The sequence below is a fragment of the Solanum lycopersicum genome, chromosome 2 (assembly GCF_036512215.1).
Source record: "Solanum lycopersicum chromosome 2, SLM_r2.1".
Taxonomy (NCBI): Eukaryota; Viridiplantae; Streptophyta; class Magnoliopsida; order Solanales; family Solanaceae; genus Solanum; species Solanum lycopersicum.
Window position 1 is genome coordinate 18,140,935 of NC_090801.1, and position 18,773 is coordinate 18,159,707.

General features: G+C 35.8%; 1 protein-coding gene across 1 annotated transcript in view; it reads right to left on the reverse strand.

Annotated features, from left to right (window-relative positions):
• LOC138341919 (uncharacterized) overlaps positions 1–14,703 on the reverse strand; it is a 44,699-nt gene extending 29,996 nt beyond the window's left edge. Inside the window, exons 1-2 of the mRNA XM_069294104.1 lie at positions 14,469–14,703; positions 13,437–13,537 (exon numbers count right to left, since the gene is read on the reverse strand). Of these exons, the coding sequence (XP_069150205.1) occupies positions 13,437–13,537; positions 14,469–14,703 (336 nt within the window). The remainder of the gene's footprint in view (positions 1–13,436; positions 13,538–14,468) is intronic.
• Between the last annotated feature and the right edge of the window lie 4,070 nt (positions 14,704–18,773).

The following is an 18,773-nucleotide window of genomic DNA, read 5'->3' on the forward strand; positions in this document are numbered from 1 at the left end:
ATACCTCCGACCACTCAAATTTCTTACACTTTTGGGTCAAAGTAGGTAAGAGAGATGCAATGGATGAAAAACCATCCACAAACCTCTGTTAATAATCAGCTAAACCCAAGAAACTCTTAATGTCTGTTGGAGTCAATGGTCTAGGCCAATTTTTCACCAACTTTATTTTCATTGGATGAACCTCCACTCCCTCACTAGAGATGATATGAGCAAGAAATGGTACCGACCTCAACCAAAAAAAACATTAGTTATGATTGGGAAACAATTGATATTCTTTAAGCACTTGCAACACAACCCTCATATTGTTTATGCGATCACCCTCATTTTTTGAATATACCAAGATGTCATCGATGAAGAAAATGTTAAATGAATCTAGGTAACTTCGAAAAACCCTATTCATAAGGTCCATAAAAGCCGAAGGCGAATTAGTGAGACGACAGGACATTACTAAGAACTCATAATGACAAATGTGGTCCGAAATTTTGTCTTTGGTATATCTTCACATCACACCCTAAGTTGATGATACCCCGACCTCAATTAAATCTTAGAAAAGTTGCTTTCCCCTTGGAGTTGATCAAATAAGTTGCCAATCCGAGGGAGAGGATAATTGTTCTTTATTGTGACTTTATTGAGTTGATGATAGTCAATGCACATTCTTAAGGACCAATCCTTCTTCTTCACAAACAAAATCGAACCACCCCATGGAGAAATATGAGTTCTAATGAAGCTGTTGTCTAGTAAATCTTTGGGTTGAGCCTTTAACTCATTCAATTCGGCTGGATCCATCCTATAAGGAGGAGTTGAAATGTAATTTATATCCAGTATAAAATTGATACCAAAATCAATTCCCCGTTCGGGAGGAATATCAGAAAGATCATTAGGAAGGACCTCTGAAAGTTCACTCACTACGTGGACCGACTCAATGGGAGGTATTTCTGAGTCTAAATCTTGGACCCCCACAATATGGTATAGATAAGCCTTAAAGATTACTTTGAATGCTTTTAGACAAGAGATAATACTACCTCCTGGGATAGAATTTTCCCCCTTCCACTCAACAACGGGTTCATTTTGAAAATTCAAATTCACAATCCTTGTTTTATTATCAATAGAGGCAAAGCAAGCATGCAACCAATCATACCCAAAATAATATCAAAATCAAGCATATAAAGTTCTACTATTTCAATATAAGAAACTCTATTGGGAATCAATATTGGACAATTTCTACAAACCCTATTCAAAAATAAACTCACCCACCGGAGTCGACACTATAAAAGGTTCATGAAAAATGTCGGGAAAAATGTCAAACTTTTTAGCTACAAGAGGGGTAACAAATGATTAAGTAGCACCAGGATCAAGTAAGGCATATACATCAATAGAGAAAACTTTAAACATACCGATCACCACGTCGAAAGAAGTATCTTGTTCACCCCTAGAGCAGAGAGAATAGAAGCGGTTCTTCTTTGGAACCTCATTTAAATAACTTTCTTGAGCTTGACCACTACCCTTGTCTTGACCCCTCACATTAGGACAATCCCAAACCTAGTGGCCACTCTTGACAAAACGAAAACAGTTGGCTGTTCCAACCAAGCATTCACCAAAATGACCCTTTCCGCACTTGGCACATGAAGGCTTCTAATGTGGTGAGTTTCCACTCCTTCCCTTTTGGACTCTAGGTTTAGTCACCTTATAATCACAAGCATTAGAGAAATTGATGGAACTAGATGAGAAAGCCGCTTCTTAAAGCTAGGCTAGTCTTTAATCTCAAGCCTATTCTTTGAAGAACCTCCATCAAAAGATCTTGCCCTCTTACCGAATCTACGCTTTCTCTTAGCCCTTGCCTCTTCCACATTTTTTGAATGTACCATAAGATGAGAAATTTTGATGTTGTCATGTAGCATAACAGAATGACACTCCTCTTGCAAATCATCCTACGCCCCCTTCACAAAGCGAGTCATTTCATAACTAGGATCGGAAACCAAAAGAGGAGCATAATTTTACAATTTAGTGAATTTGAAGGAGTATTCATCACAGAACTACGTGCCTATATTGGTAAGAGCTTGTGGATAAGACTTATATATATATGTAAATTTGGTTACGCCTTAGGCAAGTGTTAACCCTCTCTTTGGAGTATGGGAGTAGAACACCGCATTCCATGTAACTCACATGGTATATGTTACTTATGGCTAAATTTCCCAAAGTATGAAATGAACTAAGATAATATTATGAATATTAATCAAAACTCATTGAAAGGATTACTTAGTGTAGGTAAGATTATGATCCCTACACATGCATTGCACAAGTGAAATTCAAGAAAGCATACGATTAGTACATGTATAAAATTAAGACTTATGTGATGTTATGTATGAATTGTGTGAATGAATTGTGAAGTGACTATTCTATGATAAGACATGAATTATGAATATGCATGTGAAGTGCACTTATCACTTCTAAGTGAGTGTACATTATATATGTGGGGGGGTGTTTCTCCATGTGTACATTGTAAAAGTTAGCATATGAAGGGGTTGTGAGGGTGGTTTAATTTCTATATGAACTATATGAATTTAGGAATAAAGTATAAGATGTATGATGAGTCTTCCTATGATTTTATGAAGTATGATGAATCCTTATATGATATTATGAAATATGTGGCCTTATGTCTAGTTATAAATGAATGTGTAATGACTTGTTAAATATGTTATGCCTAATTTAAGCTGACATATTCGTTACACATAGTTGAAGTAGCAATATGGGATGCTACCTACACATTACACTAGTGTGACTTAGAAGTTGCCTTAGGTGATGGTCCTTTTGTGAAGTTGATGTCAATAATTTATTTAAGCCGTATGAATATATGTGGTTCTTGTTATGACTCATATCTATGCAAGACTATATTAAGGTGACCTCCAGGTTATACATTGTACTAAGTACACTTGAGGGTTACTTAATTAAAGAAGTGTGATTAAAAGAGAAGCAATGTATTTTATGTATTGAATACTCGTCATGTATGGTAAATGACTTTATATGCTACTATGAGTAGTATTCATATATACATGATGTATGTGAACTATATTGAACTTATATGTGCTTATGTTCATGAAGTTTAATAAAAAGGCATGGTGCATGATTACTAACTAAATGTCCTCTTTAAATTCATGTTTTTACATGGTTGCCATACTTACTTCATTTTTATATTTATATCATTCTTCTTCATCTTTTCACACAAACTGTAGGTGGTGATAGCTAGAGGATGTTTCTTAAGTGAAGGGCATGTATTTTTGGATCACCTTTTTTGGGGTCAATATGAACTTCGATCTCCCATGTTTAAGTAAAGGGACCCTTATGATTCAAGGGTTGCCTATGTCAAGTTGTTTTTTTTAAGTTGATGCAATAGATTATACTTATATTTTATGTTGTTAAGGGTCGTGCCCCTATTCTATACTATTTAGTTGTGTCTTAAGATGGAAAAGAGACTTAGAGTCTTCAATGTATTATGAAATTTTATGTATATATGACATATTGTTCTAGCATATGATGTTCTATGAAATGGTTTAACTTTTTTGGTTTTTTTACTATTATGCAACAAAAGATGTCCTAGGGCTTTTCCTAGACCTCTGAGAGGTCGACGATGCCGTGTGGTGATGTAAAAGTACCTTAACCTCTACGAGGTACTTGCGGGTCGTAACTCACTTGGTATTAAGCATAAGATTTTGTTTTTTTTCATTAGGTTTCATAGTCTCATAATGCCACATCTACTAGAGTCTCATCTAGTGGTGGTGAGTCGCGTCATATCTATGAGCAAGAGCCTATAGGACGATAGAGTTTTCCTTCTTCACTATTCTTATGTTGTGCCATAGAATATAACTCTATATTATTTCTCTCTTATGTTTCCATGTCCGGTGGTCTTTTTGATGTGATTGCTTGGAAAGGGATGATGTCTCCATGGTTGAGGGAGAAAAGGTGAGTTTTGATTTTGACGTTTGTTTTATGGTTTTATGAGTACATGTGAAGGTGAATTTTAGTGTATGTTGATGTTATGACATCTATGGTTATAGGTGGTTTATGTGGAATGAGATGTTATGTTTAGATGTTATTATATGAGATGGTTATAACTTCTTAGTTGTTGCACGGTTAAATGGGGATCCTTTTTGAGTGATAAAATGCCTTATGATTATGTTTGATGATAGCATGATGTTATAATATAAGCTTTAAATGTCTTGGCGAATGTGGTAAATTGTAAGGCTTGCTCCTAAGGAGGGGAGATAGTGTGTTAAGCCTATACAATCGCAATCTTTTGTATAGGCTTGCTCCTAAGGAGGGGAGATAGTGTGTTAAGCCTTGTAAAGTAATTGTGAAGTATGCTAGATAATGGAAGAATCCTTATGACTAGCTAATGGTTCCCTCTATGAACTTATCTATGAGTGGTAAAAAGAAGAAAAAATGTTTTATTCTATAAGTATAATTATGATTACCCTAAGGTGACTTAGGTGGATGTATGGTATGTACACCATAAATCTTGAAGAGAAGGAGAGAATTCAGGGTGAACTTCATTGAAGTGGTTAGTTTCCTTTTATGATTGAATTTGAGTAGGTTCAATTGAGGAAGTACTTAGAGTGTACCTAAGCATGGTTTGTTTGAAAGATCCAGCAAGAGTTATGACCCTTATAAGTTGGTCTTGACATGCCTTGATCATTGTTTTAAGGGCATGATGTGATTAGGCTTACTTCAAGTAGGGGATATTGTGCATTGATGGTAAGATATTAAGTGACCTTTGATGTACATATGTTAAGTTCCCTTGAACTTATCTATATTTAAAATCACTATGAAGTGATGGTAAGAAAGGTGTTCATGAGCTTAGATCCCAAGAGTGGAATAATGTGCTTAGTCAATAAGTTTGTTAAGCTAAAATTCACCTAGAGTTGAGATGAGTAGCTCTTAAATATGTTTATCGTAAGTAGGTTAGGATGATTTGAGTAGTAAGGTGGTAGATATTCCTATATTTTCCTTTTATTAATACTCAACTTGAAACCAAAGAGTTATTAAGTAGCTTGTTCATGATAGGAGTCTTGCATAAAAGGATAAGTTGCATGTTCTCCATATGTTATGCATGTCTTAAATGACACTATGTTATGCATGTTATGAAAGGTCATTATTACATTAAAGAGGAAATGTTGAAAAATTTGCATGTTGCTTATGTTGTTGTGAATCCTTATATGATAAATGTGCAATTTGATTTCATGAGATAACTGAATGAGCATGCTTCATGTCACTCATATCACTATGAGAAATGAAGTATCCTTTAAATAAGAAAATATGAGTATCTTTGAAAAATGTGTGACTTTTGAGATTTGGGGAGTGTTACTTTAAGGTTACTATTAAGGATTGATGGTTTGTCTAGCCTTTGTATTCTTGTCTGCTTATAAATTGTTATAATTTTCCTACATGATACATGATTATGAAGTCTAGTGATAATCTAAAAATATAAAGATGTAATTTTAATTCCTAATATTGTGATGCGATTGGTGTTACCTACCATGTTGATTTCATAAGGAAGAAACTATAAGCATAATGTTGTTTTGAGTAAAGAAATCCTCCTTAATATGAATTAACCTCTATGATTGCTTTTATGTGAACTTTATGATGCCATGTGTATATGTTGTGACTAGGAGAAGATAGTTCCTCCATGAAAAAAAATTAAACATGGTTAATTTGAAGTATGACCTTGATGATATTAGGTCTAAGTTAAAAGATTGTTGTTGATCTACATTGTTCATGATTATTGTGAAACTAAATGAAGTGTTCAAAATTTTTTTAGGAGTTAAAGTGTGGATTATGCAAAAGTGTGCTATTGAAACCTGTAGTATATTAAGGTTTGTTATGAAATAATGAACATGCATAAAGTTGGAGAAGATAGTTCCTCCAAACGGCAATAAATATGAAGAATTTGTATACATGGAAAGAATTATAGAACTAGTCCATGTTTGATTATGTTTATTTGAATGCATGTTTGTATGAAGTTGGTGTTACATAAAATTTTTGCATTGACTATTATAAGATAACATGTTTAAGTTTAGTTGGCTTCTATGTAAGTCATTAAGTCCTTCAAAGCGTTTAAATTTTTTCAAGTGTCATTTGAGGACATGTTTTTTCATGCGGGGGACAACTGTTACAGCCTAAAATTGAAATAAGGTATATAGATCCTAACATGTGCCTAAAAAGGTTAATAATAGGTTAATATAGTATTTTATAGTATGCATACTTGAGTTTAAGTCATTTGGAGGTCAAACGTCCAAGAATGTCCAAGATGTTCGAAAGTTGGTCTTTAGACGTGCTAGTGACTCCTTGTATGTTTTCCTTGCTTTTATGTGTTTTTTGGAGTTCAAAAACAGTTTAGTTGACCCTAGTATATTAATATACATGTTAAGGGTCAAAAAGTCTGGGTAAGACTCCCCGGGAACCACCATAACGGCCCCCAAGAATGATTCAAACGTTAGACAAGAAGGCTTCCCAAGGTAGCGAGCAGAACGATTATTTGAACCTGCGTGTGCGACGCACACCCAGCACGCTGCCTCAAAAAATAATTTGGGGCAAAATTTAGAGTCTTCCCCGCGACGCACAGCTACTTCCCGTATCTGCTTGTGTTGTTTTTAAGTCAATTTTGATATGTCTAAAAGTCCTAATGAGTATGTGGTGTTGTGGTAACTAAGGGGGGCGTTTATTAACTATTTTTAGGAACTTCTTAAAATCTTTCCCGATACCAAATCCCAATATCCATTATGAAATAAAAATACCCGAAGTTCTCTTCTCTTCCAAAAAATCCAAAACCTCTATTATTGACCAAACTCAAGAACAAGCTATGGAGGATGATTCTTGGATCTTTATTCTTCGATTTTCTTGGGCTTTTTAATGTATAAGGTATTGTGATCCTTCATCCCTAGATAACCATTCATCTATGGAGTCCTTTCAATGTTTTTTTATTCAAACATGATTCTAAGTAAAAAAATCCTCCCATTCAATCTAGTCATGGGTTCTTTCTCAAATTGATTTAAAAAGAATAATAATGATAAATAAATGTTTACGTAAGTAAAAAAATCCTCCCATTCAATCCTCCCACTCAATGCAAGGTGTTAAGCCATTATTTCATCATGTCGACTAATGCACACACACACTTCATGCATATTTTTGAGTAGGATAGATTCATGATGACTAAGGAAATTATAGTTGTCCTATGAATCATACCGATTTCTATGTATGTGAAGTATATGATTAATTAAGTTATGAACATGTGTGATTAGAGCTGTTATGTGAAGCTAGATATCAGATGCTATGCACACACACATGATGAATGATTGTATGAATATATAAAATACATTATCACATAAAGTAGGGTCTATAATGAAAGGACATTCTCATCTTATAATCATTTAAGCTATATGATGTATGAAGGATCAAATTTCTAAACCCTTCTTTATGAATTAATAGACTAAAGGCTATATTAAAATGAGTTAGAGCCTAGCATAGAGTGAACATGACAAATGAGAGATGGATCTTTACGTTAGTAATTCCGACATTTCACAAAGAGAACTTTCACATTTAGCATGTCCGGGTATGCAACATAGATGTTGTCTCATGAGATGGAAGACTCCATGCTAGTAAGTCAAGTTTTGTATAAGGAATCTCCATGTTCCATTACTATGTGCACCCGTAGGTAATAGATTGTGGATACCACTTAGATAGCTATGTACGATTGGTTATACCTTATGAAAGTGTTAACCCTCTTTTTTCTTTAATGTGGGAGTATAAAAACGAATTCCATGTAGCTCACTGGTATATGCCGGTCATGGCTAAATCTCCCAAAGTAAGAAATGAACTAAGATAATATTATGGGCTTCAATGAGAACTCCTTGAGAGGATTACTTAATATAGGTATTATGTCCCCTACCCATGCATTGCGCAAGTGAACTTCAAGAAAGGATAAGATCAATACATATATACAAGTTAGACGTATGTGATGTTATGTATGAATTGTATGAATGCATTGTTATGTGACTTTCCTATGAAAATACATGAATTATGAATATGCATGTCAAGTGCACATATGACTTTTGAATGAGTTTACTTAGTATATATGGGGCAATGTGACTCCATATGTACATTGTACAAATAATCTTGTGAAGGGGTTTTGAGTATTGTGTACTTATTATAGGAACTAAGTAAATTTATTTATAAACTGTAGGAAGTATGATGAGTCTTCTTATGATGTTATGAAATTTGATGAATACTTATATGATGATATGAAGTATGTGGACTTTATGTCTAGTTATAAATGAAAGTATCATGACTATTTAAACATATTATGCCTAATCTAAGGTGACTTCTTAGGTATACTTGGTGAAGTAGGATTATGGGATCCTACCTACACATTGCACTAGTGTGACTTAGGAGTTGCCTTAGGTTATGATCCCTATGTGAAAATGATGTGTATAAGGTATTTAATTTATGTATATATGTGGTTGTGTTATGAATTATATCTATGTGAGACTATTGTAAGGTTACCTCAACGTGATACATTGTATTAAGTACACTAGAGTGTTATAAAAGATAAGAAGTGAGGTTAAAAGAGAAGTATTTTGTTGTACGTATTGAATATTCTCGAGTATGGTGAATGACTTTATATGGTATTATGTGTAGTTTCTGTGTCTATATGATGTATGTGAAGTATATTGAGCTTATATGTGCTTATGTTCATAAAGTTAACTAAAAAGTCATGATGCATGATTTCTAACTAAATGCCCTCTTTAAATACTTATAACATACCGGTCACCACATCGGGATAATTCACTTGTTCACACCTAATGCGAAGTTCATAAAAGCGACTCTTCTTTGGAGGATCAACATTAGAACCACTAGCTTGAGATTTCCCACTAGCTATGTGTTGCCCTTTAACTATGTGGCCACACATGCACCGTCACGACTAGAATCTAGACCTCAGAAAAGACTGGCGTCGTTGACCTCTCAGAGGTCGCAGACAATCCTACTTATGTCATTCTTACTTTACATAGGTTAATTTTGGCATAAAATTTGAATTTTTTTTGTTTATTAACTTACTTATAAAAACATTCTCATTAATGCATAATTATTCACCATCAACCATTTAACATTAAGAGATAAGTAATTGAAAGAAATAGTCCAATTATTGTTAAGTGTGTAATTGCCAAAATGTCACCAATGCATAGTCTGAATAAAAAAAAGTAAATAAATTCTAGTACAACATGCTCCACTAGCCCAAATCTAAAACTAATCTAGAATATAAAACAGAAGCATCCTCGAAAGCATGATAACCTACCAAAACCGGATGACTGATGAACGTCCGGATAACTACAACGATGATCCTGTAGTTCTATCGTCAACCTGTGCCTACACCAAAATTAGTAGAGCTTGTATATGGTAAGTACACACTTGTTCTAAGTATGAGTATATGCAAGCACACACAAGGGACATTCATTAGAAAGAATAGATCTTTCCTAACAACATTATATTAGGAGATCAAGACCGTGGACTTGCCAAATTGAGATTAGGAAAGTTAATGAGCTTTCCAAATTTGAATTATGAAAGTCAGTGAGCTTTCTAGATTTGGAATAGGAAAGTTATTCCATGAAAATAATATACATCATCATACTTTTCACATTTGCACACAAGACATAACATATACACATAGCACATATCATATAACATACAACACATTTTGCATGTAGCACATACTTTCTTTAATATCATTCATTCATATTCCATGAGACCTTGGAATCATAGACTTAAAATCAAGACATCCCAAAAATGAGGGCTCAATAGATGAGACCTCAACTAGAGAGTCTTCAATAGAAAACACAGAGTTTGCTTCGTTCATTCATACGTACTCCAATTCATTTCATTCATAGGCAAGTGTAAACACCAGCTATACCTAGGATGTAGTTTAAGACTTTCATTAGATTCGCTGTGCAGTGATCAAGAATGACCTAATATCATTACTTGAATATAACTCACCTTTTTATTACCCTATCCTAACACCTGTATCATTAATTTCATTATGTACATCATTTCAGGATGGCCTCATTCATTCATTGGGAACTTTAACTTTAACCGACATAAATCATGTGAGCATCATGAAATCCTGTTTCTCCCCCAGACCAAAAAGAGGTTGAATGACCGGCCAGCGTGACCCATAACATGCTAGCGTATATATGAATTTAACCCCGCTAGATCCCTATGTTGGTTGTATAGGTTCGAAGACTAGGAGATATAAGGAGACTCATACTTGAGAAGCCGGAAAGTCTCACCCATCAGAGTTACGTGAACCTCCTCCCTTCCCGTAAGAAGGCATCACCACTCATAGCTAGCCTATCGGCGCTCAGAATAATGTTCCATTACAGTCATCTCATACGTCAAGGAAACTTGATTCTAGTATGACGACAGCATAGATCATTAGATGATTTGTCATCTAATCATTAGTATTAAGTGTGTTAAGCTCAATAATTTCATAAGAGTGTTCATAGAGACTGGTCTCTTCATTTTATACACTCTCATAGGCGTGTACGTTTTGGTAACATTTACTTAGGCTCATTTGAGATTGCTCTCATCATTTACATTAGCCTCATATCCTGTTGTCATCACATTCATTATCATTAGAACCTTTGCGTTTCATAGTTTCTCGCCTCTTATTAAGTCAATGTTTATTTCATCTTATGCCAATGCGCTTGGATATTCAGTGTGTTTTACACACTTACTTAACCCTTCTAGGGTTTAATCAATTCATTGTTCATTTCCTCATTTCATTGTTCATCTCATCTTATGACAATGCACTTCGCCATATACTGTATCTTCCCCTCATACTTAACCCTTCTAGGGCTCATCGTTTCATTACATACATCTTAGGTTCACTTAATTTTTAACGTATGCTAGACATATGAGTCCATAAACAGTAGCCATGGGATTTCATTCATCGTTCATTAAGTAATTCATACATTCCTAAGATTATGTAATACAAGACTTCTGTTTCTTGTATATATGCAAAGATCTTGATTTTGATATAAGTAAGTGGTATTATTCTTTGATATTTTTTTCATGTATGACTTTTGTATCAATATGGAATTTTGGGCAAGGAAATCCAAATTCAAATCACATGGATCACATTTACATTTTTCATTGATTTTATTTTTAATCACCATAACATTGGGACTCTTGATTGAACCTCAACATTAACATTATACCTTAAATATTTTACTTTGTTTCCTCCTTAATTGTCCGAAGGTTTGTGGGTTCAAACCTCCACAACCTCTTTCATTTTATTCTTTAATTTTCTCTAGGGAATAAGGACGGTGTGGGTTCGAACCCCCATAACCTCCTTATTTTTGTTTTTAATATCGCTAGAGGCTGTGATGTGGTGGGTTCGAACCCCCACAACCTTCTATTTTGTTTAATTTTTTTATTAAGTTCATTAGGCTACGCGTATTGGCAGTGGGGTTATGGGATCGAGACCTCACAACCTCACTTTGTTTTCTCATTTAATTTTGTCATTCTCCTTTCCAACCTTGAGTTCGTGGGTTCGATTCCCACTCCTCAAATTTTCTTTTCTTTTTTTTCTCTTCCTTCACTCGCTACCTGGAGGTCATGGTTTTGATTCCCACGCCTCCCATTTATTTATTTTAATTCTTATTTTCTTCTTACTAACCAACAGATCCCATTTCGATTCCCCAACCTCCCTTTTTCTTTTTCCTTTGTCCCGAATTCCAGTAGCCAAAGGGTGAGGTCACAGGTTGGAATCTTTGCGGCCTTACCTCTTTAAAATGCATTATATATACAGATTCCAACCTCCTTTTGGGACGAAATTAAAGTACACTAAGCTGGAAATTTATTTATAATTTTTAGCTTCCTTTCATCAACCTTTTCATGTTAGTTTCTTAGGGCATTTCACAAAGCAATTAATGCATTGTTAGGTGTAGTTTAGTATTTACATTGGTCAAGTATTTTCACTCAAAATTAGTACCTTCACAATCCATATAAACATCTCATTGTTTAAAACTTTTGCAAATAAAATTAAAAGATTATACACATCTCCAAAAAGTGACTAACTTCACGGCCGCACATTGTACGCACATCACCTTTTCACATGATTTCGAAGAACATAATCATTATTCACAAAATTTTGAACATGCATACTTAGACATAAACATCAAGAAAACACATTTCATCCCTACTTTGTACCAGCAAACATACCCAACCTAATGTTCAATGGGAGCTAGTGATAGGGACATGAAAAGGGGAAACAATCCTAATTTTAGGAATTAATATCTTGAATATTATGGGGTCTTTTGGGAAAGGGACCAAGAGGAAAGAAACACATACCTTAATTGATGTTCAAACTATGAATTTTCTGGACAAAACCCTCTCCACAACAGTCCAAGTTACCTCAACGTCCAAACCACTCAATGAACATTTTCTGTTTGCCTTAACGTTTTTGGTTACTTTGTTTTTTTCTTAAAATTTCATGTGAGTTATTCAAGTGTGAAGAACTCTTAATATTATTTATGTTCTTTGTTGTTTTTGGAAGAAACCAATGTGAAAGAGATGATTAAACGTGAGAGAGAGCTCCTGAGAGAGTAGGCTAATACTAGGAGTTTTAGTTTGGGAATTAGTCAAACTAGGACTCCTTATTAATTTAAATAAAAAACTAATTTAATTATCTTAGTGAAAGGACCATTATGACCTAAAATCATATTATAAACAATAAATAAATAACAAACTTTTTGCTTCCAGTGGGGCTCAAACTCGTGTAGAGTGGCCCTTGCGAAATGGACCATTTCGGGTCAACCTTAGCCGAATTGGTTCTTTAATTAAAATAACTTATTAATTAGGGTAATCTAATATTACCCTTGGTCTGGAAAAGAGAATTGTACCCCTGGACCCTCAAAACTTATGATTTTTCTTTTTAAGTCCAGTATAGACTCCTTCGAATAAATCTTCATTTTTGAGAGCCTTACTTGGTTGATTTCAATCTTTCCAAGCTCAAATAACTCCCCAAGTTATTTGTCCTGGTCGTAGCAAGGGTTCAAAGGTCTAGTTCTATGCATATCAATTAGTGGGAACCTTTGTCTAATCGCAAGCATTCTTGACACCTTAAGTATTTATCCTATTCATTTTTAGGATTGTTACATTATACCCCTAAGGATCTTCGTCCCCAAACAACATTATCAATACATATCGTAATGCAAGTCAGATCATAAAATAATAACTATGCACAATCGGGAAATATGGAGAAATAAGAAAATATAGACTTAAGAGTAGGAAATAAAACGTCAAGAGATTTAAAGATGAGGGTAGCAGGATCTCATGTTGGCCTCAGCATCCCACATAGCACCCTCAATAAGATGATTTCTCCATAATACCTTCAATGTGGCAATTTCCTTGTTCCTCTGCCGCTTGACCTTTCTGTCTAAGATCTCAAAAGGTACCTCGTCATAAGATAAGTCTTCATCAACCCCCAAACCTTTCACAGGTTGAATCAATGCAAGATCAACTAGGAACTTTTTCAACATAGAGGCATGAAAGCATGGATGGATCTCATATGGCCCAACATACGTCGTACTCAACTTCCCTTTTCTACCAAATATCATCACCGCTTTCAAAGGTTATATCTTCAAGTGAATCCGATCCACCAACCTCGAATTCTAAGGGCCACTTTCTGTTGTTTGAATAAGACTTCTGTCGGCTTTAAGCAGTAGCCAACCTGTTCCTAATCACTCTAACCTTCTCTAAGGCCTCATAAATGATCTATGCACTCAAAAAGGATGAATCTCCAACCTCGAACATGTCCTCCGATGTTTGAATGGTGTGCTCGACTTTCCCATCAGTCTAAGGATGAAAGGCGGTACTAAGTTTTACCTGCGTGCCCAAGGTTTTCTGGAAGGATCTCCAGAAATGTGAAGTAAAATGAGTTCTTCTATCTGAAATGATAGACAATGGAATCCCATGCCACCTCACAATCTTATCAATATTAAGTCTCGCATAATCCTCGGCTCTGTAGCTAGATTTCACAAGGATAAAGTGAACAGACTTAGTCAATCTGTCAACAATAACCCTTATGAAGTCATGCTGCCTCCTCTTCCTCGGAAGACAAACCATAAAGTCCATACTAATGGATTTCCACTACCAAGTGGGAACATCAATAATCTGTGTAAGACCACAAGGATTAAGATGCTTTGCCTTAACCTGCTGACAATTAGGACACTTAGCCACATATTCTGCAGTGTACATCTTCATGCCATCCCACCAATAGATCTACATATGATCATGATACATTTTGGTGGAACCTCGATGTATGGAATCTCTTGAACCATGGGCCTCTGGCACTATCCTGGTCCGCAAATCATCCATATTTGGTACACACGACCTATCCTGATACCTATGTATGCCATTACCTCCTAAAGCGAAAGACTCAATTAATTTTAACAGCACTGAGTCCTTCAGCTCCATCAGCACAAGATCAAGATGCAGACCCTTCTTGATATCAACTTCCAAGGATGATTCAAAACTAGGATGAATTGAAACACCCCCACTACTAGAGTCAAGAAGTCGCACACCCAGTAAGGCCATTCTGTGTACCTCTTTTTCCAACTCCTCCTTGTCGTCCTCAACGTGGGCTGTACTCCCCATGCGCATCCTGGTCAAAACATCATCCAAAACAATAGCCTTACCTAGATGTTAGTGCACATTCATGTCATAATCCTTAAATAGCTTCAACAATCTCCGCTAACGTAGATTCGACTCCCTTTGTGTGAACACGTAATAGAGACTTATTATTTGTGAACACATCCACATACACTCCCAACAGATAATGCATCCACAACTTTATTGCAAACACCACAACAAACAACTCTAGGTCATGAGTGGGATAATTCTTCTCATGAATCTTGAGCTGTCTAGAAGCATAGACTATCACCTTGCCTGCCTTCATAAGAACACAACCAAAACCAACCCTAGACAGTGTAATTCTCACCACACTTAGGCAGAGTAAGCACTGGGGGCTGAAGTGAGTCTGTCCTTGAGCTTCTGGGATGTCTCTATCCATGCAAACATGGTTTTATTCTTCGTCAAAGCTGTCAGTGGGAATGCTATGGGAGAAAAGCCCTCCACAAGCCTGCAATAGTAACCACTCAATCTTAGAAAGCGACGGATGTCAGTGGGAGTAAGGGGCATTCGCCTATTCTTAATAGGTTCAGTCTTGCTGGGGTCCAGCTCTACACATTGATCAAACATAACATGACCCAGGAAGGTCACTGATCTCAGGCAGAATCCACACTTGCGTAGTTTGGCATAAAACTGATGTCGTCTAAGTAAATTCAAGGTTATTCTCAAATGTTGTGCATGCTGTTCTTTGGACTAAGAGTAGATGAGAATGTCATCAATGAAAAATATGACGAAAGAATCAAGGTATTCACGGAAAACCTTGTTCATGAGATCCATAAATGCAGCAGGTGTATTCGTGAGACCAAATGACATTACTAGAAACTCATAATTAGCATAGCGGGTACGAAAGGGTGTCTTTGGAATATCTCCATCACTAAACCTAAGTTGATGGTACCCTGAACGAAGATAATTTTTTTGAAAAGAAACTACACCCTATGAGTTGGTAAAACAAGTCATCTATTCTGGGAAGTGGATACTTTTTCTTGATAGTGACTTTGTTGAGCTGTGGATAATCGATACACATTCTAAGAGTCCCATCTTTCTTCTTTACAAACAAATCTCGAGCACCCCAAGGAAATATGCTTGGCTGAATGAAACCCTTATCAGTGAGATCTTTCAACTTCACCTTCAACTCTTTGAATTTTGCTGGAGCCATTCTATAAGGAGGAATTGAGATTGGTTTAGTATCGGGTTCAAAGTCGGTACCAAATTCAATCTCTCGATGAGGAGGGACTCCAAGCAAATCTTCAAGAAACATATCTAGGAACTCATTAACTATAGGAACTGAGTATATTGAAGGAATGTCATGATCTTAATTATTTACAATCAAAATATGACATATTAACCCCTTGGACATCGTTTTATAGGCCTTAATATTTGAAATAAAGAGATTAGGATGACTCGCATTGTACCCCTCTCAGACTAAGACTTCTTCATTAGGAAAGCGAAATCTCACCACTCTATTAAGACAGTCCAAGCAAGAATAACAACTGTGAATCCATTCCATGCCAACAATAACATCAAAATCATGCATGGTTAACTCAACCAAGTTTGCACATATAGTCTTACAACTTATAACTATTTGGCAGTCCTTGTATACTCTATCAGTTCTTACATTTTCTCCTAATGTTCTATTAAACAATATAGGATCATGTAGAACTTCAGGCAATATGTCAAAAGTAAGAGCAAGCAAACGAGTTACAAAGGAAAGCACAGACCCTGGATCAAGTAAAGTATTAGCAGAAGTTGAGAATACTTGGAACATACCTGTGACCCCATCATAGGACTTCTTCTTCTTCTCCCTGCCCTTCAGGGGATAGAACTTGTTCCTCTTAGGAGGCCTGGCTGCTGATACACCCTGTGGATTTGGCCTAGGCTGAGCATGACCTCAATCCCGTACTCTATTTTCTGGATAGTCTCTTCATGTGCAAACATTTACAGCAACCGAAGCAGGCTTTAGTGTCTTCTCTGCACTCTCCTCTGTGAGCTCAGCCACACTTAGTACAATTTTTTTAGGACGATGCATCTCACCTCCATTGCTTTCTTGGGATCAGGTTTGCCTCATCTAGGTGTTGTACTCTCTGAGATTTAGAGTTCCCAAAACTCGGTTTCCCCTTATTGAACCTGGGATGCTCACGGACGCCAAAATTGTTTTTATGGCCTCCAGGCTGGGTCCTGCCTGATCTTGATGCCTAGGCCTCCAAACATCAAGAACACCTCTCTTCTTGAGGCATTCCTCTACTCACTGGACATGCACCATTAACCCGGAAAGGTCCATATTATCATGGAGCATTTGAAAATTTTGCCTATGAAAGGGGTGGTAGGATTTAGCAAGCAAGGGAAGTTGAGTCCTCTTCATGTGGGTCCCTATATAATCTTGCAAAAATATAGTAAAGTTGACAATGAGTTAAGGTTCTTAGAGAATTGGCTTTGGTTCATCAGGCTTTCCATGTTTCCATGCTTAAAAAGTATATCAGTGATCCCCAGTTTATTCTTCCTATTAAGAGTCTTGGTGAAGGATAACCTCTTCTGTGAGAAGGTTCCGGATCCAATCCTTGATAGGCAAGTAATGAAATTTAGGAAAAAAGAGGTGTCTTCCTTTATGGTGTTAGGGAAGAATCACCTAGTTGGTGGTGCGACATGGGAGGCCGAGGTCGACATGAAGTCCTATTAGCGTTATTTATTTGATAATAAAGGTTAGTTATTCCTATTAATAATTATAATAATGACTAAAATTGATGTTTCTTTGATTTTTTGTGAATTCTTGCAAAAGGTGCATTTTTATGTTATTACAATGAAGTCAAAGGGGAGTTGTGCATATTGGCTTAAAAATTCGCAATTCTTCTTGTTCGGAGTTATGTTGTGCACTTTGATATGGTGAGTCTTTAATTAAAGTGATGTAGCATGTTTATAAGTAGAGATTTGGTATATTGAATCATATATGATATGTTTAGCCATGTGATTGTTGTGAGAAAAAAATTATCATAATGTGATTTTGATCCTTATATATGGTAATTGATGTTTTGAATTGTCTTGTGTGAATGATATGATTTATGTTGTTAGTAATATTAATTCTTTTTTTTGGTTTAGGATACAAGTATTGAGCCTATTCCTTCCTTCAAAGTATCTTAGTGGCATTCAGGGATGAATGTTTCTAAGGGGTGGGGGGGGGGGGGGATAAAATAACACTTTGAAAATTCAAGACGTTTACTAGAGACTCATATGAATATAATAAGGTTTAGACATTGTTTTAATGTTCTTTTAAAATAATATGAGTCTCTTAGGAAGTCTTGAAACAAAAGCGTCCGAGAATGTCCATGACGTTCGGAAACTAGTTCAATGAGGTACTAGAATGCCTTAGCCTATTTGGCTAACTTTTAGGATTCAGAAAATGATGAAAATTTGTGGAAGGGTATCGAACATGTATTAGAGTGAATTCATTGTCGAAACGACCTAGCTATTGACCAAGGTCCCTTGAGGAGGACCCTTTCATTTTGGGGTCAAGGATTGCTTAGGGCAGTGTGTACAAACTAGATGGACCTTCGATCGGGGTCTCATTTGTGAAGGACTAAGTTGTTGTACATTTTTTAGTTTTTGTCCATTAATTGGTTAATAAGTTAGTTAATTAGTCAAGGTATTGGGGAGGTCTAATTAAGTTAGTTAAGCTAAACTCTCATCATTCACAAACCCAACACTCTCTTCCTTCTCTATTCTTTCTGTCTCTAGTCAAGATCTCCACTGAATACCAAGCTAGGGGAGGGTGTAAGGGCTGCAAAGATTCAATTTTCTCCATAAATATTAATCAATTAGAAAGGTATGTGATTTATTTCACCTGTGAGACCTCTTTGTTCAAAGGGTTCCATAAATTGATTTCGAAAGTTAGGTTTTCATCCAATATGAAAATGATATTGTTAATTGATTTGTTTTTTTATTTATTTTCAGTGTTATGAATATATTAACATGTATTCTAAGTCAATTATGTTATATCTTGATAAATTTGTCTAGTTTCCATAAAACGACCCCGTTCCCCTTAACCC